This window comes from Empidonax traillii, unplaced genomic scaffold (assembly GCF_003031625.1).
Source record: "Empidonax traillii isolate 1590-97213 ecotype Southwest subspecies unplaced genomic scaffold, ASM303162v1 scaffold126:size1624879, whole genome shotgun sequence".
Lineage (NCBI taxonomy): Eukaryota > Metazoa > Chordata > Aves > Passeriformes > Tyrannidae > Empidonax > Empidonax traillii.
In genome coordinates, this window is record NW_020955319.1 from 1,183,455 (window position 1) to 1,205,330 (window position 21,876).

Here is a 21,876-nt window from a genome sequence, read left to right on the forward strand (position 1 = left end):
GAAGTTTTTGATTGACAAAGTAAATAGTAATAAAAAAATAAAAATATACAAAAGTGTGATAATATTTCCTGACGATTAATGTAACTAAGATTATATTTAAGTGTCCCAAATTGCCTTGGATTTCATTAAGATAATTTAAAAATTTTGTCTTCAGTAAGTTCACATATTTTTATTTGTTTTTTATAACTAACTAAATTGTTGCCAGTAATAAGAGAGATAATAATTTCTGAAGTAATTTCATCTGATTATGAATGCCAGTGATGACAGATATTTGAGTCATTATGCCTACATACTTGCAAACATAGAAAAAGTGCATTAGGGAGAAGGCTTCATTTCCTAATACAGCATTTACACTTTCCTTGTGATGGAGAATGTGAACGTGGCAGATATTTGTCTGAAGTCTCTTGACAGATTTGCAGTGAGATTCTTCCACAACCTCTTTGGTAATTTGCTCCAGTGCTTCACCATGCTCACTACAGAAAGATTTTTTTACCATCTAACCTAAATCTGTCTTTTTGCAAGCTGGCTTCTCCATTCAGTCTATTATGAGTCTGTTCTGAAACTCTTCTCAACTGGTGTTTTTTTCTACTACTGTTGCTAATTTAGTGTGAGGCTTTTCCGTCTCATTCAGTTTTATCCTAGATAATTGCTGAACAGAGTGTCTCTAGACTGATCCCTTGTGAGGCTCCACTGGTGATACCTTTCCCTCAAAAAAAGCCTGACTATTTAGTCCTGTCTTTTTCTTCTTGTCTTTTCATTGATTGAGTTTTTTCATGGATGAATTTATTCCTATTCCATGGCAGCTGAGATTCTTTAAAAGTCTGTAGTTCCAACTCAGCAGTAGGAATAAATCCCTTTTTCTCACTTTCTCTGTGACTCCTTGGAAGAATTCTAATACAGACACAAATTCCCTCTACTAAAGCCATTCTGACTTTTTCACATTTTATCATAATTTATTCATATGCTTGCTAATTTTATTCTGTATTTTTGTTTCTACAAATCTGTCTAATGTGGATGTCAGACTCATTTGTCTATTTTTCAGTTGATATAATGCTGAAATTCCTTAAAAATGAATAAATTGGCATTTTTGCCACCCATTATACTTCTTGTCAATGAAAGACTGTGTTGCAGTAAACAGTTATTTTAGACTTGAGACGTTTTACAGTGAATATCATCTCATTTAAAAATTTTTTTACTGTTTTTTTGTTGATTCCCTATATAACTTCTCTTTCTGAAGTATCAGTTTTAAGTATATATTCCAGTTCATTCTGCATAAAATAATATTCTAGAGTAAATACCTTTCTAATCACCATGAATATGAACACAAAAGATCTAATTCAAAAAGACTGTGGCAGTCTCCTCTTTATGTTCTCATTTATGCCTAGATCTACCAGAATTCATCAGGATACATTCTTTTCTGTTTTCCTTCATGGATACAACTTCAACTTCTTGAAGAATTCCTTCTAATAACTTTCTATTTTAACTTTGCTGTCTTTGGTGTTTGTGCACATATATGGCAGGTTATATATTTGTCTGCTTTGGACCTTATATAAGGAGATTCTTGCACTGTCCAAAACATTCTTTCATGGATCTGTTTCATCTGTTTGTGATGTTTTTCATAATATCAATTTTCAAGCCACACTTATGCCTTTTACACCAGATTCAGATACCAAATAGTTTAGTACAGACCAGCATTAGCAGCATGCACCTCAGATGATGGAGAATTGCAAAGAACACTTCTCTTTCAAAGGTCAGAATGCTGACCACTGCATACAAGATTCATGGTTATGAGCAGGAGCAGGCCATGGAACTGTTCTGAGTGTTGTCAGAGCATTAGATTAGGATTCTCAGAATGTTTGGATGATTTATTCCTTTTTTAGTTTAGTTACAGTGCCTGAAATATATAGGCATTAGCATTCAGTTCAAGCTGTAGAAAAATTATCATTATGTGGGAGTTCCTTCTAGATCAAACAAATAAAACTGATAATGGTGGCACTTTCGCTTCTATACAGCTTATTATGGTAATGAATGGAGTATTCAGCCAGAATGGGGGTTGAAATTTCAAGGGACTAAGGAACCTTGAACCATCATGGTTTATGTTTATGAACAATTTCAAACTGATTAAAACTGAAATAATAAATCACATGACAGCAAGTAGTAATTGTTCTTAGTGAAAAGAGTTCCACTGATACATAAATACTACTGTTCTTTTTCTTTACTATATACTGATTTGTATAGGGAAATGCACACTGAACGAGGCAGTTGACAGCAGAATGAGGTTTATACATGTGAAAAATTTAAATGCTAAAATATTGGAAAAATGCAGTTTCCAAATAGATATAATATTATGTGCAGTGAATATAAACTTCGGTAGCTCCAAATGCCAGTTCAGTAAACCAACATTTCACTTGTACGGAAAGAAAAAAATACTTGTCTAAAAACTTGACTTAAATGTGTGCTGAAACCCTTCTTTCAGGTTGTTCGACAACCTGCTATCACTTGCAGCCACCAAAACATCCTTATTTTTTTGTCTTTGAAGAACAAAAGTAAGAGATTTTTAGTTGTTTTATAGAATTCAGCAACATAATGGGAAACACATTAGGTAGAAGTAGGGAACTTCTCTCAGCTCCCTCTGGTTCAGTGAAAGCTTTGCATTCTGATTATTTCTCAGGGGGTATGTTTGATTTTCAGCAAAACATTTAGTTCTCTTTGTTGAATGATTCTAACTGCAGGACTTGTGATATGACCATCTGTCTGGAGTCACAACACAGAATTTTAGCATGCCTGTGCTAATGCATAATCCATTTCATTCTGTTGAGAATTGTCAAGCACCAAAGAATTAGTCTGTCACAATCAGGTTTTCAGAGTCACTAGGATTTGGAATAAATTCAATGATTCGCTTACAAATAAGTTGGTCCTTAGAAGGCATGGGTTGATTCTGCATTTCTCTACAAGAGACAGGTGACATTACAAACTTAAGGAAAGGATTTCTCTAAAGCACATGTGATTTTTTTTTTTCTATTCAGTTTAATCCATGTGACACTTCTAAAATCTGATAATCTACAACTATATTTGTCTTTCTGGAGTATCTCAGAACAAGTATCTGTGAAAAAAAGTCAGCTGCTACATTATTCCAAAGACAGTCTCTCATTCAGAAGTTTTAAATTCCCAGTTGGAGGGTGTAAAAGTTATCCTAACCATTAGGATTAATTTCCCATCTTAGTCTCCCCATGAACAGAATAGAGTTTGTATTATCAATATATTGAAGACTTACAATCTGAAATCTGGTTCTGATTATGTTGGAACAACATTAGTGTAATAGTGAATGTCTATGACTGTTAAGACGTCTCTAAACAGTGATCAGCTCCATTTTATTTGAGGTGATCAGCCTCTTTATTCTTTTGAAAGTTATACCCAAACTTACCGGGACTACAGTTCAGCTGGTATACATCATGGTCCTTTGTAGCTTTCCTCACTCATTCCCTAATGGAGCTTGGTTTCTCTGATGTGGTGCAGCTGTAACCTGGGATCAGCCTTACAGAAAGAGCTGCATGAGGATGGTCTGCAATAAGCCCTCTTAGGAGCTCCAGCCCCTGCCTGAGCTGTACTGCTGGCCTGTCTGGTTCCCTTGCTGAGCCAAAGCTGTAGGCTTGGCTTCCCAAATTGCCTCAGCTCTCCCTCATCACCATGGACCTGCTGGGGACCTGGATTCTTTGTGGACCCTTTGAGTTACAGTCGTGGGCCCTATCCTGTTTCTCTTGGGTGCATTCTGTGGGACACAACCCTGCAGGTGGGAGCATGGCCTGCCTCACGTCACCCTTTGTGCTCTGCTCCTGGCCCTGGCCAAGCTGCTGACCTGCGTCTGCCGAGACAGTATGGAAGCAGTGCACTGTCCCAGTGTAACACTTCAGTTAAAACATTCATATGTCTGCATTTAATAGTAGGAGTAAAAATCTTGCCACAACTACCATTTTGAGCCAGGAGATGTTGCTCTTTCCCAGTCTGTAAACTTTGCTTGCCAACTGATGTCTAGCAGAACTGATACTCAGAATCTGCATTTCTGTATTGATACCTTGGATTCTCTTGATGTCTCAAAAAACCCTTGTGATTTTAATACAATCATTCCCTTCAAATGAAAACTGCACAAAATATTTCAATTATTAATTTTATGTATTTGAAACTATTTACATTTGATAGCTCTTCTGAGTCTCATTAAACAGCAGATGATGGTCTCAATTTCAGCAGAGGTTATATGTGTTTGAACTCTTCACTACTTCAAAGCTTTCATAAACCTTGGAGGTTATTATGATCCTGAAATAATGAAGAACTTGTAATTTTACTCAGATTCATAATTTTAGGCACTTAAGGTGAGAAAAATACTGTCTTGAAGAGTGGCTTTGGCTCATGCAGTCAGATGCCAGATTGACTTTCTGAAAGATGTTTTTTAAAAAGGATAAATTATAGGTATTGACTCATTGTAGATTTATTTTGAATATAGAATGGAATTCCAGTAATTTTGCTAATATTTCTGTGTGTCTGAATTCTTGTGGAGATAAAGCGTTTCTCCATAAAACCATTATTAAAATATACTTGCATTTTCATGTGGAACAGGAGAAATACCACTGAAATCTGACTGATTTGTTGCTTTTGTAGCATCAGTTCTTTGAGAACGAAATTGAATAATTTCTCTAATGTCTTTGGTATCAAAATGATTAGCTAGACTATCATATGGTCAGATATGTCATTGCCTGCAGTGTATTGCTATGAGCTTAAGAGTGTTTGACAAATGTGAGAGCTGAAGGCAGTCTTAGGTATTTGGTAAAGTGTGATGGCTTGTCTTGAACTTTACATATCTTTATATTTTGTAGCTTGTTTCTATAAAGAGATTCTTCATCCTGGAGGTTATTCAGCGTAGGTCGGTTGTGTGAACCAAGTCTTGGTTACTGTTATGATCAAAGTGTGAATGACAGGATTATAATCCTCTTAGATAGTAGTGTGTATCTCTTCAGAGGTGAGGATGAGAAACTGTGGCATTAGATGTTTCCATGTAAAATATCTCTGAGCATTACTGCCACTCTTATTGCACTGGGACAGGAAGTCCTGCTAGGAAAGTATCAGAGCACCTGATGTTGAACAGATAAATGTGTTACTGCACGGAGTGATAACAGACATTCTGTGATTTAGTTTCTGATGATATTTACCATATGATTGTAAATGATATAGTATTGTATAACTGAGAATACCACTAAACTCCATAGCACCTTTGAAAATACTTTGATCTTTTGCCACTGTACATAGGATGACAGAATAAATTGGGTCAGGTGTGATTTATGGAGGTTACCTAGACCAATCTCCTGCTCCACACAGGTTTTTAGGATTTTGTTCAACTGAATTGTAAAACGCTTCTATGATGGAGAATCTCTAAATCTCTTTGGGCAATTTATTTTGGTGATTACCAACTCTTGTGATTTTCTTTTTTTCTTATGTTCAATCCAATGCCTTGATTGTTGTATTTTGTCCATCTTCAAGAAGATTGTCTTTGTGTTCCCTATAGCTAACCTTTAAATAGTTAAGGAATGCAAGTAGTGCCCCTCTTCCTATGCCCTTCCCTACCCCAGCCTTCTTTAGGCTGAACAAGCCTGTCTCCTTTAGCTTCTCCTTGTGTACTGTATGTTTTATTGCCTGACTGTCTTGTTTGGCCTCTGTTGTATTCTCTCCTGTTTGTTTGTAACTCTAGGATTGGAGGGAACCTAAACCTTCTATAAGAGTTACCTGTTATAAAGTTACAAGTCATACAGGTATCTGAACAACAAAGCTGTAAAATAAGTTGTCACCTTTTCTTAGTGAGCAGCTGTATTACCAGCAAAGCCAGTGCCTAATTCTGTGCCTAGATTTAGTCTCTGTAATGGCATATGAAATTAAGGTACCAGATAAAAATCCCTATTAATTATTCACAGATGGGGTTTAGTTTTGACTGAAAACATTTTGATTATTTTTGTTTTCTAAAGTATTTACAATTTTAAGCAGCTAAAAAGACAATTCCTCCAAGGAAAATAACTAATAGGAATGTTTGTATTTAATATGGATGAGTATGAAAAAGAAAGGATAAATATTATAAATCTGACAGCACATGCAGTGAATACTTGTGACAAATTCTGTCTTTTTGTGCTTTAGAACTCCAGAACTTTAAAGATCTGTCGAGTGGCTAACATGCAGTTATGCCATTATGCACACCCTCTATCTATCTGTAGTAAACAAACATTTTTAATTTTGCTGAACTCTTTGCAAGTGCAAAGTGTCGATGAATGCCAATTATTTGCCATACTGAGGTCCAAGCAATGTAGAGCCAAATGCTGCATCCCTTTGATGAGATGACCCACCTGTTTTATTAAGGTAATTCTGATAGGATTTCCAAATTTTTTTTGTACAAATATTTTTTTATATATATAAGATTGTCTCAATTTCACCCATGAAAAGATTATGAAAATTATTAAAATTACCTATTTTTTACTAAATCTCCTTTACTACTAGGGAAAATAAGAAAGATATATATTAATTCCTTTGCTATTTATTTGTTTATTTTACTAATAAATACTACTGCTTGCTTTCAAAATGAAAGTGACTCTTTCCTTCTTTGTGTGTTTTTTTTTTCTTTTCTTTTTTTTTTCCTGTCCTTTCTTTCTTGCTTTCGTGGATATGAACTCCAGGAGGACAAAGTGGTTAGAGCCTTTTTTCTGTTCAAAGTTCTTTTCTTTTATGGTAGACTTATTTCCTGGCCTACATTTGCTTTCATTTACACAGGTGTAATTCCTACTGAAGGCAAAGGGAATTATTGTCATTAAAATGAAAGCAATGTGTGGCATTAAAGGTTTACCTGTTTTTCAAATAGCTTATTAGTAATCTGTGAGTTGTTGTGAACAGTATGCATGACGTTCCTCTCTGTCTGCAGCTTTTGTGAGCATGCCTCTACTTTTCCTTTGCTTTTGCAATATGATATGTGCACAGTTTAAAAAAATTAAATGAGCACTCGTGTCATAGATATTTTTGTGATAAAATTAATTTGTATTTTTGTAGAAGTGGCATAAAGTAGTCATCATAATTTTTGCACTCTGTATCATTGATTTATATGCACTCAACATTTTAGCTTGTGATCTTTTGACATAGTAGTTCAGTTCTGATTTTCAATGACAATACAATTAGATACCAGTAAATATTAAGAAAATATTCTTAGTCTAAACATTTAGGAATATGCCAGCAATGCCAGTTATTCACTAATGTAAATTATTTTCTAAACTGGTCTGTAGGCTTTCCTAAAATGTAGTGCACATATTGTATTGAGCATAATGTTGAAATAGTGTTAGATGTTATGCATGTCACTGACATTCTGTTTGTCTTGATAATATTGCACCTACAGTAAATATTTTAATCTGATTTTATTTTAGTGCTGTTTAGAAAAACATAGTATAAATCAGAATTTGAGAATAAGCCTGGATATGTTTCAATATTTTACTAAATTAAATGTGATTTTTAAAAAAAACAGAGAATTGAGAAAAGTAGATGAGCTAGTGTAAATCTGTTCTTCTGTGAAAATCTCTGCTGTATTCTAAAGAATTGAAATTGCAAAAGCCACTTGCCCCTGTAGTGTTCCTGTATTAGATGGAGTAAAGAAATTCTTTAACGTTCATGTGCATAAATGTATACAGAGAAATGCTTTTGCTATAATAAATGTAATTTTTTCTTGCTGATAGCAGTGTCAAGGCTCACATTTAACTTGCACATGTTGTTCAGAAATACTTTGCTTCATACAGAAGTTGTAAGCCACTTGCTGTTGTTACCATTTGGGATGTATCTTGAGTAGTGGGCGAGTGACACTTGAGCTGGGTCACAAATGGCCCAGTGTGTTGGAGGGCTACATAGTTTTCTTTAGGGCTTGGCCACCAGAGTTTTTCTAATTAAAAGGCTGTGAAGCAGTGAAGTAACACCAGTTTGTAGAATACAGAGGTAGCTATAGAGTACAAAAAGAGAATGAATAAGAGGAACAATTTTCTCCTTGAAGAACTTACCCTTCCAGTAGAATCTTGGAAGTAATTGATGCATGCTAATAGTATTCCCCCAGTCAATCCAACAACTGATGTCTGTGTAGTAGTCATCTGTATTGCGGCAGTGTCAAATCCTAAATTCCCCTGGAAAACAATAAATTAAAAAAGAAAAGTTTGAAGGTCACTGTAATAAGGTTATATTATTATCTACTTTTATCATGTACATATGTTAAGAAGGAGAGGGACAGACATTTTCGCACCTAGTCGACTAGTTTTTTTCCATAAGTAACGACAGTAGCTCAAGTTGCTTTGTGTAATGTCTGTTTCTGCTGATTTTGAATTAGATGTTTTAGAAGTTATGAAGGCAGAAAAAACAGTATTTTAGGTCAGCTTTTCTCAACGACAAATATTGTGAAGAAGGGATAGTAGTGGTATCATTCTTGATATTTTAGTGCTAACTGTAAGATTAAAAGGCTTGATGTACGGAATGAAGATGCCATCAAAACAGGTACTACAATATAAATAGTATTTTTAAAATTTGGTGGGTTACAGCATTTACCCTTAGACTGTCTCACCTGGAGAGTCCTTAATATTACTGTTTATCCTTCATTTTCCAGTGTTAGTGTAGAAGGTGTGAATTCCAGTGTTTCTTAAGAGGCCTATTGTGTATTTTGTGTACCCACAGAACAGCAAGTTCAATAGAAAATGCTCCTGGATATAGCTATGGATATTTTGGTGACTGTTGGTGGTATGTTGACCCAGTCAAAAACCATGAATTTGGAAAATGAGGTTAATTCAAAGATTCGGTTCTGTGAAGAGTTGGAAACATATTTTTGTGTGTCCCCTGGAAAAATCTTGCTACATCTTTTGATCAAGATTAAGATTGTAGGAAAAAGCTGGGACTGCACATAGTGTTGAATGACTGGGACAATCACACAGTAATCTATTGGTGCTACTTATGGTGGTGGGCAGTGGAGTTAGAACATGAATCCTGACTATGTTATATGTTATAGTTGTACCGTTAAACATGCACAGAAGGGAATTTATTTTACATGTCCTTCTACTACACTAAATTCTAGTGTGCTGCATCCAGCTCTGGGGTCTTCAGCACAAGAAGGACATGAATGTGTTGGAGCATGTCCAGAGGAGGGCCACCAAGATGATTAGAGGACCTGCTGAGGTCTTTTGAGGAAAGGCTAACAGAGCTGGGGCCATTCAGCCTGGAGAAGAGAAGATTCTGGGGAGACTTTAGAGCAGCCTTCCAGTACCTGAAGGGGGCCTGTAAGAAAGATAAGGACAAACATTTAGAGGGACCTGCTGCAATAGGACAAGGGATAATGGTTTTCAGCTGAAGGAGGGTTAATTTATATTACACATAAGAGAGAAGGTTTTTACAATGAGAGAGGTAAAACCCCAGAACAGGTTGCCCAGAGAGGTGGTAGGATGGGGCTCTGAGCAATAGGATCTAGTTGAAGGTGTCCCTCTCCATGGCAGCGAATTGGACTAGAGAGCTAAAAGGTCCATTCCAGCCCAAACCATTCTATGATTCTTTGACAGCTCACTGTGCCTTTTCCCACACAAAACATGACAATGACTCATGAATGTCTCACACCTTCATTAGTCAGGTATCACAGTAGATAGATAAGTATTTTTGCAAAATGGAGACCTCCAATGTGCCAGAAAGGAATAATTTATGTTAAGATTAAAAGAGTAAGATCATCTCTGAGAAGGAAAGATTTGATTTTTTTTGATGAAGAACTAGGAAGTGTGATACAGTTTTCGCAAAAATATATCTTCATTGCAAATACTAGGAAATAAAAAACTAGTAGAATATTTTAATTTTGACTAAATTTTATTCCAAATTTAAATGAGATTTAAATGAAATTTCAACAAAATTATACACTTTGTACCTCTTCTTGGAGGCTGTGACTTTAAAGTAACCACTGATATTCTGAAGAAAAAACATAAATAAACAACCTAGGAAGGTTTTAGAATAGCTGAGAGGAGAAAACCTGGTTCCTTCACTTGCCAGTCATTATCTTACTTGTTCAAACTGATAAAATTCCTGTGCAGTGTTTTCTTGTGGACATTTGAAATTTAGAAACACCATTTCATGTTTTTTAAGTGTTTGTTTTCAAGTGACAAGTTTTGAAGTGACATGAAATCAGCAGTAGCTTGGCCTTCAGAGGTTCTGATACTTTCTCTGTTCTTTTATCTCTTTTAGTGGATTCAGGAACTTGGTTTTAGGTAATCTGCTTTAAACTGCTACAGGTCAAAGCCTTCACCAAAATGGTTTACAATCCTATAAAGGATAAACCTGAGAAGCAAAGCTAGGGAACTTCTTTTGTGTTCTGCCTTTATTTCCTGTGCAAGTAAATAAAACATTTGACACTTTCCTTGAAGTAAGTATTCTACCTTTCTAGTGTTATGCATTTTGAAATACTTTAGACGCAGACAGACACCTTTTTAAAAATCAATTCTCCAATCTTCACCAATTCTAAGAACTTCAAGAATATTTTTTTTATAAAACCATCTCAAAAACTCCTTTAAGCAAATTCAAAATTGAATGTACTTACTGAATATTGTTCTAGGTTAATTTCCCTAATGACTTGACTGACTTTGGAATTTTATTTGAATTTTAATCATTGAATCAAAGTTTAATAATTTTGGATATTGCATGACAGAATTCAGAAAATAGCAGGTTTTTTTAGCAAATTGTCTCATAAAACAATTCTCTATAAAATTACAGTAGAAGAGATAAAAAACAATTATCATAGGACATTATTCTTCATCCTTTTATTTTACTGCAGTTAAAACTTCCTATTCCCCAGTTTTCCTTCACCATGTTCCAAAGTAATCAATATTATTATTCCAGTCAGGAGAGACCTAGGTGTTGATGATAACATTTCAGTCATTTTTTGTGGAAAATTCACTGTTAAAAAAGAGAGAAAATTTTTCTAATTTTACTTTTGCCATTCTGAAGAGGTCCTGGGCCCTACCAAGAGCCCTATTGTTTCTAAGCCATCTGTGTTGTAGTTTTGTACCTCCACAGTGCCTGAGACAGCTTTCTCACCTGAATTTTAACAAATGTGACAAGTATTTGAAGAAGCCATAGGTTACTTCTCCTACCCCTACCTTTTTGCTATTGGAAAATGTCTCTAAACTCCTACCCTGTTCACGAAACTTGACTCAAGCTGATTTTGTGTCTTATGAAGAAACCCACTCTGAGTCTCCTCAAGATTTTCATGGGCTGTATATGCTCTAAAGGATATGTATTTTTTATTTAAGAAAGAAATATGGTAATATCCAGATCACTGAAATTTGGAAAAAAACCTTTTTTATAAAGAGACTCACAAAAACAATAGAATGTTTCCTATACTTAGAATACCTCTGACAAAAGCCTCCTGTACCAGCTATTATACAGGATCGTTTTCTGAGATATCTCATTGCTGAGGGGAGCTTAATGATTTTCCTCAGCTCTTGAGTATTGTCTTTCAGATTGGGATCTCTAAAAGTCATTTGGAGAGTTGGCAACTTAGACCTTCCTGTCTTAGGCCACTTGTCCGAGCCTGTTCTCTGATCCTATTTCTCCTGTATCCATTTGTCTAAGCTGCTCTCCATTATCTTACTGTGTTCAAACCTCACTCGTATTTCCTTCATCACTAACAGAATGCACCTCCAGTAGCAGAAGGTGAACAAATATCCTGTTTGGAATTGGATTGCCAAACATATTTAAATACTAAGTTGCTTCTTTTCTCCTGTCAAAATTACCCTATAATCAAATCACGTAATCTACTCAAGAATACATTGCTTAGCTTTATTTCCAGTATTTTCAAGAATGTCATGACGTGATGTAATAGAAAGTAGTCAGTATACATAGATCTATAAATCTGCAAGTAGCAGATTTATAAACTTGCTTGAAACCCTGATGAAGACCATACACAGTGATGGCTGAATTGGCATACAGATGTTTTCCCTAGACTGATCCCATGTGCTGTTAACTTTTATGTCCTTGCTCTCATACTAAGATAACTTTGTGTTGGCCATCACAGTCAGAGAACAGGGAGATTGCACTGCATTGTAGTCCAACTTCATATAAACTTCTATGAGGTGTTGGAGATGTTGGAAGGTATAGGGAAGGAATGAGAATTCATCTTTCTTTTTTTTTTTGCTTTTTTTTTTTTTTGCTTCCCCACGATGCCCACTGACCCTTTACTTATGCACAAATCAATGGCTTACCCTCCACAGTGATTAAGGGAAGGGGAATGTGGTCCTAGGAACTGCCAATTTCCTTTTCCAGCTTCTCTTTAGAAGTTAATTGGAAAATAAAAACAAAACAACTTCTTGATATGATGTAGCTTCAGAATAGTCTTAGCTAGTTAAATCTAATGACTACATGGGGGGTTTATATCTACGTAATGAGACTTTGCTTTTGTTAGCTATGCTCCATGCTTGAAGAACACACTCAGATATGTTTATTTGTTAAGAAAGAACAGAAAACTGATTAGAAGAGTGAGTCTGAAAATCTTTTTGCAATCATATATGTACTTCTGTATTAGATGAGCGAGGGTTTATATGCCCAAAAGCTTGTGTAGTATTTTTCACCCACAACAGTCAGTGTAAAAGACAGTAGTTTCTCCCATAAACCTTGTCCTTTACATGTACACTCTGGTGTTACAATTTTACAGTACAGAAATTAGAAGTAGTTGGTTTCATTTTAGATGGTACTGAATTTCTGAAAAGCATTAAAATTGATTTAGAGAGAATCTGGTGGAATTAGAGGGACTAGTTTTCACTTTGCTAGCTATTTTTCCTATCTTGGTAGCACTAGAAATTTATATTTTAATTTCAAATTGTATAAATAGATTCATTTTCAATTGAAATTATTCTTCAAGCTATCCTAAAGCAATCTTATCCTAAAATGTATATGGAAACAGTGTAATAACAACACAAACTGTATCCCATCAATAAACTTTCCCTTTTGTTCAAATTAATAGAGCAATAGCAATTGCAAATAGCAATTCTGGAATCAGAAGATGAAACGGTTCTTGAGCAGTAAGTTATATTTGCCACCTGTTGCAATATTCAGAAACATATCATGTGCTATTAAGTTCCAGGTGTAGACCTTTATCAAAGGTAGCTCAGCAAATTCCTTATTTCAGTCCCAGGTGTGTAACAGCACACCTAGGACTCTTTGGACACAGTTAGACATTATGGCACAGCAGGGGATGGTATAAATGTTTAATTATCTAGATTGAACTTCAGTGGCTGGAAACCAGTGCCTATATATATAAATAATGAAGACATTGCTAGTAATAGAGTAAAGTGGCAAACCTCCCAAGGCGGTTTTTTTTTCCTCAACTGTTTACTTAGAGCTTTATTTAGCTGTGTCTTCAAGGAACAGTTTAGTGATAGATTGAGGAATTAAATGAAAAAGATCTGGCATCTGGATTAATATCTGTTTGCTGTTTAGATCTGCTGTGTGAAAAAAGGAATTTGTATTGCCAGCATCTGTTGGTATATAAAATACTGTATGCACAGACAAGACAGTTATTCAGCATAGCAAGAGTAAATTTATATAGACAGTTGCAGCAGATGTTGAACTTCAGTGTATTCATGGAGAAATTTAATTAAATGTGAAAAATCCAATATTTAAACAAGATGTCACCTGTGAAGTCTAAGTAGGGTGTTCAAAAATTAAAACTTCCTTGGGTTGAATTATTATAAAGATGCCTTCATTCAGCATCAAGAAGATCTACGGAAAAGCCTGGATTTCAGGTAGCTAATTCAATTTTAGTCAATTCATGTGTGTTAATGTTTGTGGCTTTTTGAGAATTAGTTTCATGTAGTTCACGAACCCTTTTTAGCACTTTAGGTCTGCAAGTAATAAAATACTGATGCTTTGTAAACCAAATAAGTAAATTAACAGGATTTCTGTTCTATGTTGGGGATAATATGCTTTCACAAAATAAATCCCTACAGTGTTTTAATACTGATAGGATCATAGATGTATCTTTATTAATTGAAGTTGAAATCTGAGTCATTTAGTTTACATGCACCTCCCATTTATCTTTAAATGTTTAAACTTGGTCAGTGTTAATCACTAGTGTTCATTTAACCTGTTCATCTTTCAGTTTCAGTGTAATTGCTACATAACTTCAGAGTCATGACCTGTTTAATTAAGGTGTTCTTGCTCTCAGATACTTGGTCATGTGATTATGAAAGATGATATTGCTGTTAACGATTTGGATTCCTTACAGTTCTAGGTAGGCAATGTATGGCATCTTTCTGAGAGATTAGAATAGTTTTACCTCTGCACTGAAGATAGGGTTCAAATGCCCATTTCTTCCAATGTGTACAATTGTCTAGTGCCTCTTTGCATTCAGTACTAGTTAATTTTAGATTATAACACCATGAGGATTGTATATTTTTTAACAAATTGTTGTTACGCAGTATGTGTAAAGCAAATTCCTCTTAATTCACTTCAAATTATTTTTTAGTTTTATCTTATCCGTTTTTGACTTCTTTTTGTCATGGATGTCATTTTGAGTGGCCAAAACTTTCCCTACAGTGGATGTCTGGCCTCAGTAGTTTCGGAGGAGCATAAATGCTTACATTGTTCTTAACATTGCTGTGTAACAAAAATTGAAATTTGGTTCAAAATTTAGCTTATAGATTTGGACAACAATCTCAAGTGCTCATTAAAAATGTCTACAGAGCTATTTTTTTTCAAGATAAAGTGCTTTATTATTATGGACCATGTTGCAAAGAGATTTTTTTTGGCATAATCTATGCTTCCAGAGTCCTTCTAGATTAATATGATTGTTTTTGTTTTACAGCTTATTCATGTATTTATCTTAACTATTTATAAAAGTTTTTGAAATAAAATAGCTATGATCCTAGAACATTAGACTTCTGTAATTTTATTGTACCAAAGCAATAAACATGCCATAGGTATATTTAGTATTATGAACAGGATTCTGATACTTCTGCTGTAGTTGTGTTAATATTTTCTCCTCATGTTTAGTACAACACTACCAGCAAAGACTGTCTGGGTATTACATAAGGAAAACCTTGTGTAAATGAAGCACGGTAACCCCTTTAATAATGATAAGAAGACATGATCCTTGTTTTTTGTGATTTTTAGAGAAATATACTTTTATTTACTGGTTACCATTCAGATCAGCATGAGGTTCTGTTAGTTGAAGCCTCCTATAGAGCATAGGGGACATGCTGAACAAAGAACGCTGTGAAACTAACTGGCTCATTTAATGATGAAGAACAGGCTTTAATCAGAAGTTATCTGCTGCAACATATTTTAAATCAGTCACTGTTTCAGATATTTTGAGACCTTTGTTGGAAATGTTTCTAAATAAATCCTTTGACTCGAGAAGTATATGTTTGATTTCAAACCATACAGTGTCAAATCAACTCAGAATAACAGCACCATAAATCTGGATGTACTCTGCGGTGATGAAATTAGTAAGCAGAGGAAACACAACATTAGTTCCTTCAAACGTGTGGAGACATGACAGATCCAAACCCGCTACCCCAGTGTGCTGTCTTGTTCCTATTGCTGTGATTATGCTCTCAGTAGGTGAGCTGCTGTGTTGATTTACTTTTCTCAAGGCTGTAATAAGCCTGGAAAAGTTTTCTTCACATCTGTTAATGTGGAAAAACAGATGGATGACCTGCACATATTGTAAATGTGTGATTTACATTGTAGATACCTATGCACGCTCTTGCCTGTTCTCTCAAGTGAGCAGCAGTTCTCACAGCTGAAGCTGAATTGAAAAGTGTATCTCTAGGCCAGAAGTGTTCCATGTAAATCTGTGACTTTTCTCTTACTGACGTCCCCCAAACCAGTATTTCTCACCTCATTATGAGCAATCCTGTTTAGTGGTTGTTTACAGAAATGCCAGAACGCTTCAAAGAGTTTATTACAGCTTTCCGAAAAGCCTTTGTTTTTAGTGCGTTTTGGTGGTGTTGCTAACCTGGAACACAGGAAAGCCCACTAGAGGGGGCCAGAAATGTTTCATAATATTGCCAAGTCAAAATATTTTCATGACGTCTTTTTGTCCAGGTCTAGGAAAGTGCAATATAATGCCGTGACCTTCATGCCACATTCTAATCTGCATGCCATGTAATTGTCACAGGTAAGGGTTTGTACATGCCCCAAATCCACAGAATAAGCTGTCTGCTGTGAAAGGCAATTATTTGAGGGAGAGCAAGCCACCAGTTACGAGCTTACACTTAACAGCTAGGGAAAAAAAGGATGACTTTATCAGAGAGAAACAGCCTATCTTCACTTTCCCTGGAGTTAAATGTGGGTTATGTCTGGTCCAGAACTGGGAATTAAAACATACAGAACTTTACTCTCGGGGAAGATTATAAATTCTTTCCTGAAGAAACCATCATGTCAAGATTTAATCTCAACTGTTTAATCCCTTTTCTTTTTTAAGCCCCAGCCCATTTATAAAGGCTGCATGTGGTGTCTTCATAGAGCTGACTTGCTTCCCTAAACATTGTCCATTCATTGAAAAAATGAAGGGACAAGCAGAAGCCGTGGAGATGACAATAGTAAGATTCAGTGGCTGTCAAGGAAAACTGATAAGAGCTTCCAGGGGGTAGTTGGAATGTAATTACTGCATAGCCTATTTAAAAAGAATTGCTAACAAGCCACATGCTCTTTGTTAGGCAAACTCCATGTCCTCTCTAAGGCACAAACGTAGTTTCCAGTACGTACTTCTAGAAAGCCTTTTGTTCTGATGAGAACTTCAGATATTGATGCCAGGTTTTTCAGTTCAAAATCATGTTTTTAATTCAGTAATATTCTTTGAAAAGTCCACTAGTTAGGTGGTATCTGCAAACTGAAATTATAGTGTGGATGCTTTTTTGAACAGAGATTCAGTTACTGGTATTTCTCAAGACACTTAGTCCATGATTTGTTTGGTGTTCTTACTTCATCTGGTTTCTCATATTAAGAATTTGAAAGGAAATGAAGGACTTACAAAGGTATAAGTACTTTGTACTGTCAATTCACATACACAAAATGTGTATGTAAGAGTTATACCACATTATATTTCTCTTTGCCTGCAATAGGGAATGATGCAAAGGAACAATAAAACAGCAAGAAGTCGTTAAACTGTAGATACAATTGTCTCAGTGAATGAGAAATACAACTAATTTTAGGGAAAGCAGTAATTCTTACTGATAACATTTTCAAAGCCTGCTAATTTAAACTAGCAGAGAAGGGGAAGCATTCACCTGGCTACCTCTGTTAAAGTAGCAGAAGGACTTTGCATATGTGGAATCTGTAGATATTTTAAAGTAAGTAATAATCATGGAAGTACAGAAAATTGTCAATATATATAAGGTAGAAATGTAGGCTGTTAACCAGATGGGCTTCCTAACAAAGGGGATTATTTACAATGGATTTATGAAAAAAAAAAATCAAACCACAACAAAATCCCCTTTATTTCATTGTGCATAATTTCTCTTTTTTCTTTTGTTAAATATGATTATTCTCTTCACAATATTGATAGGTAATATATACCTGACCTCTGTTAGGTGTCACTAAGTCTGTTACTTTTCTACCCTTAGTCTCCTATTTTTTTTTTTTTTAATTCATTAAGCAGACATACTGACATACACAGAAAATATTTTTTTAATCTTAGATTTTCTTACTGTTCTGTCAGGGTTAACTGTGGCTGCAGGTCCTGCAGACCTAAGATGTGTGGCTGTTGCAGTATGCAAGGCAGTGTAGGTTTGCAGGCTGGATAGCAGAGCATTATGAGCTGGTGGGAGGTGAGTGTCCCATGGTACACTGTGCTGCTGCAGCCCCACCTCGAGGGCTCTGTGAGTTGGGGGCACCACGATGTACAAAGGACATCAAACTGTTTGAGTGAGTCCAGAGGAGGGAGACTGAAGGGGAGAAAGCTCTCAAGGGCAAGACTTATGAGAAGTGGCTGAGGTCACTTGCCTTGTCGTGTTTGGAGAAGAGAAGGCAGAGGGGTGACTTCACTGCAGTCTAGGGCTTCCTCACGGGGCGGGGAGTGGGGTGGAGAGCTTCAGGTGGGATATTAGGAAAAGGTTCTTCCCCCAGAGGGTTGTTAGCCAGTGGAACCAGCTCCCCAGGGAAGTGATCATGGCACCACAACTGTTCCAGGAGCACCTGGATGATTCTTATATGATTTAGTTTTAGACAGTCCTGCAAGGAGCAAGAAATTGGACTTGATGCTCCTTATTGATCCTTTCCAACTTGAGATATTTTATGATTTTGTATGTATTATATTTTGTCTGATCTTTGCAGCTTGCACTGAGAGCTGTGCTGCTGTGCCTATGTTGTTGGAGTCTAGGCAGAAGGTTCATGTAAAGTTGAAGAGCATTTATGTGGGATTCAATAACTGCATGATAAGCATCTCAATTTTTCTATTACCATTCTGTTACGTTTCATTAGAGTTGGATCTTTCATTTTTCTCAGACAATTTCAGTAATGAATGATGACATGGATGATGTAAATGGTGCAATACTGTTGATTTCAATTAAATGCCATCTGCATACAGACCCCAGGCTTATTGTGGTCCTACCATATTTTCTCCCTTTTTGGTCTCTTGTTGATGTTGATATTGTGTCTTACATTTCTAAATAGCCTGTGAACACTTGGTGCCATTCATCTTCAAACAGTTTACAAGCACTAACTAATGAATATAGTAAGAACCTCTGAGCTGCAGATCATTTGTTAGTTTTATTAGCTGGTCCCTTAATAGAAGCTATGACGTCAATACAGAATTTTAAACACAAAGAGGCCTAGATATTGAGACTTTCAGGCAACCAAAGTCTCAAAATGAAATCACTGTAAGATATTTGAATATTATTTAACAATGCCTTTGAGAGTAAAAGTCTTGGTAAAATAAAACAACTTTGAAATGTCATTTGGAGGATTTCTTCTATCTTCCAAAATAGTTATTAAAATACCTACAAAAATAAGAAAATATTGGAATAACATTTTATTAAAAAAACCCAATATTTTCAGACATCCTGGATTTGTAGTAGAAACTGTTAACATCAATCACTTTTCTAGAAAGCTTTTGAATATTAGTATTTCTCATTTCTATTTGTATTGCTTACTGCAGCCATAACTGCTTATTTGTATATTTTTATCAAAAATATAGCTGCCCCTCCTCCATCACAAATGTCTAATCCATCAACAAAGCTGCTCTAACGACAGCCTTTACAGAGAGAATTATTTTTTTAGGAATTATGAGAAAAAATAGTCAAAACCAGTTGGAATGATGAGTTCAAGGAACTAATTTTTGTGCAGATATGACTAAGAATTCGAGTGTAAAAATTAACTTCTTTTTTAGAAGCTTAAATGATGCTAGACAACACAGACATCACTGGTTAAACTGAAACAGTGAGGATTAATTTAAAAAAGAAATGGAGGGGAAAGCTGTAAGCAACTTCCTAACTGAGTTCCTCAAGCATTAGTACTGGGGAAGATCTTTAATATTTTCACTAGCTGCCTTGGCACAGGGAGCAAGAATGCTGTAATTAAATACATCAGTGACACAAAGTTGGATACTTATCAGTACAGAGGGACAACAGGATACTGTACAATAGAGTCAGATGACCTTGTGAACTCCAGTAATAAAAAAAAGAGTGAGATAAAATAGGACTAAGTGTAAAATCAGGAATTTAAGAACTAATAAGAATTTCTACCCTGACCTACATGCCAGGGACTCCTGTGGGGCTCAGTCCTGATCACAATCCTGAATTCTGCTTTCCAGCACAGGGTAACCATATCCAAGCTGCTTATTAGGACCTGCTCTTGCTCCGTGCTGTTCCCCTACACTGTGTATTGGCATTATCTGGGAGATGCTGCTTAGCAAAGGCCTGATGGTACCAGGAAGTATAAGAATTAGCAGGCAGGCCTGGGCCAGCACCTGGCCCTGTGACAGGGTTATGTCCTGCTAGTAGAGGCATAGTCTGAAAGAGCAAAATCTACTTGTTCTTGAAAAATAAAAGCAGAGAGGGTAAGTGATTGGCCTATTTAAAAAAATGAGGCAGCAACTCTGAGGAGAGAAAGGAGCTATTTAAACTTAATGACAACACTGATACAAGAGTAAATAGCAATAAACTAGTTTAGAATATATGAAAATTGAAAAGCACTCCTTCCATTGTAGCTGTAGAACTTGGAAAAGCATTTTTATAGATTTTGGGCTCATCATTTATAGTTAATTTTAAGATGAAAGTTTATTAAATTAAGAAGTTTTTTCAAAAATTATTTTCTCTGAAGCAGCAGGCAGCTGGAGCAATACACGAGGTCTTTTTCTATCTAGTATTCTTATTTCATGAGCTTTAGTTTTCTAAAAAAAAGTATAGGAAATGTATGCTCAGTTCTCTTGCTTTCCTAAGACTATTACAAATCTGGAAATTTAGTAAAGGTTTAGCTAAATTTTGTAAAGGTATATTCTGTTCACTTACAGCTGCTTTACTTCATGCCAAACCCACTGCACTTAATAACCCTCATGACCCTGTGGAGTATTTTGAAGGCTTACAAATTCCCTTATGGAAGCAATGCAGCTGTATTTGAAAACACTGACCGGTTTTTACTGTGTGCAGATCACACCCAGTGTCACGTTAGCCATTTTCTCACTGGAATTCTGCCTACCATTCTAGTTCTTTGTGAAATCATGAAAACTCATGAAGAAGCTGAGTGTGGTCAATATGGCACTGTGCAGGAATTATGAATTATCTTCACTGGTATGTTGGCTTGTGCCCGTGCTATAATGAAAAAAAGCAAATTATCACCTTTACAGATCTTAAAGAATATCAGTTTCTTTTGCATATGAACTATTTTTTTTTTATACAGTATACTTTAGGAAGGATGTACTCTGCCTTATATTAACCCACATAGCATAGTGTTCCAACTAACAGTTCCTAGTCCTACTGTGCACATGGAGGCCTTTTTTTCACATTTTTCAAACATAAGTAATCTGTTTTTCTAGTCAAATGTCTTACTTGTTAATTGTAGTCTAGGTTGGAAAAAATGTACAAACAAAATTACTAGTATATGCCTTATGGATAATAAAAAAGTGATACAAGAGAGGTACTCTGTCCCTTAGGAAGATGAGTGCAGCATTAGTACAAAAGAATGAGTATACCTTTTAAAAATTGTAGTCACACATGTAAATGTACACTGTATCAGCTGCATGCACAGGAATTGATATACCTATTATGCTGACTTGGTTGTTTATGGCCATTATAACTTTTCATACATAATATATTCATTCTGTACAAAGTCAAGAGCAAATGTGTAGTATAGTCACTCTCTCAGTGCAAAGAATTTTTCTATGCAAATACACATATCCCTTAAAATATATGTAAAGATGTTGGTCTCATAGCAGTATTTTAGGCTTTTCTGATTTTATTAACTGATATAGGAAGTCCTGTGGTATTTAATACAATTTTGGGGGATGGGTATCCATGTATCATTAGAGATGTAAGGCAAATAAACATTATACCAGTTTTGGCATTCAGTCAAACTGATTATAACTTTATTACTTGTATGGAAGTGAAAGTCAGTACCATAGCACAGACTAGTGGCATAGCAAAATATTGAAAAAACAGGTAATCTTTATCAACTCATATAACAGGCACAAATTCAGGGATTATCTTTGTTCCTGTTTTGTACTTGCTTCACTAAATATATCAGTGTAACAGAAGGAAATTAAAAGGGGAAGGTATCCCACAGGTACAGTTCAATAAGTAGAGTTTAGTGGATAAATACTAAGATAAAACCTTTGTTTGCTATGGTGTAGTATTGGAATGGAAT

General features: G+C 35.5%; 1 protein-coding gene across 39 annotated transcripts in view; it reads left to right on the top strand.

The window, feature by feature from the left end:
- RIMS2 (regulating synaptic membrane exocytosis 2) overlaps positions 1 to 21,876 on the top strand; it is a 449,434-nt gene that overhangs the window by 94,802 nt on the left and 332,756 nt on the right. For 30 of the 39 annotated variants that reach the window (XM_027883430.1, XM_027883435.1, XM_027883443.1 and 27 more), the window contains one exon: positions 6,708 to 6,719. The exons of the other annotated variants lie outside the window; for them this stretch is intronic. In XM_027883430.1, coding sequence (XP_027739231.1) covers positions 6,708 to 6,719 — 12 coding nt within the window. The remainder of the gene's footprint in view (positions 1 to 6,707; positions 6,720 to 21,876) is intronic. 39 annotated transcript variants of the gene reach the window in all.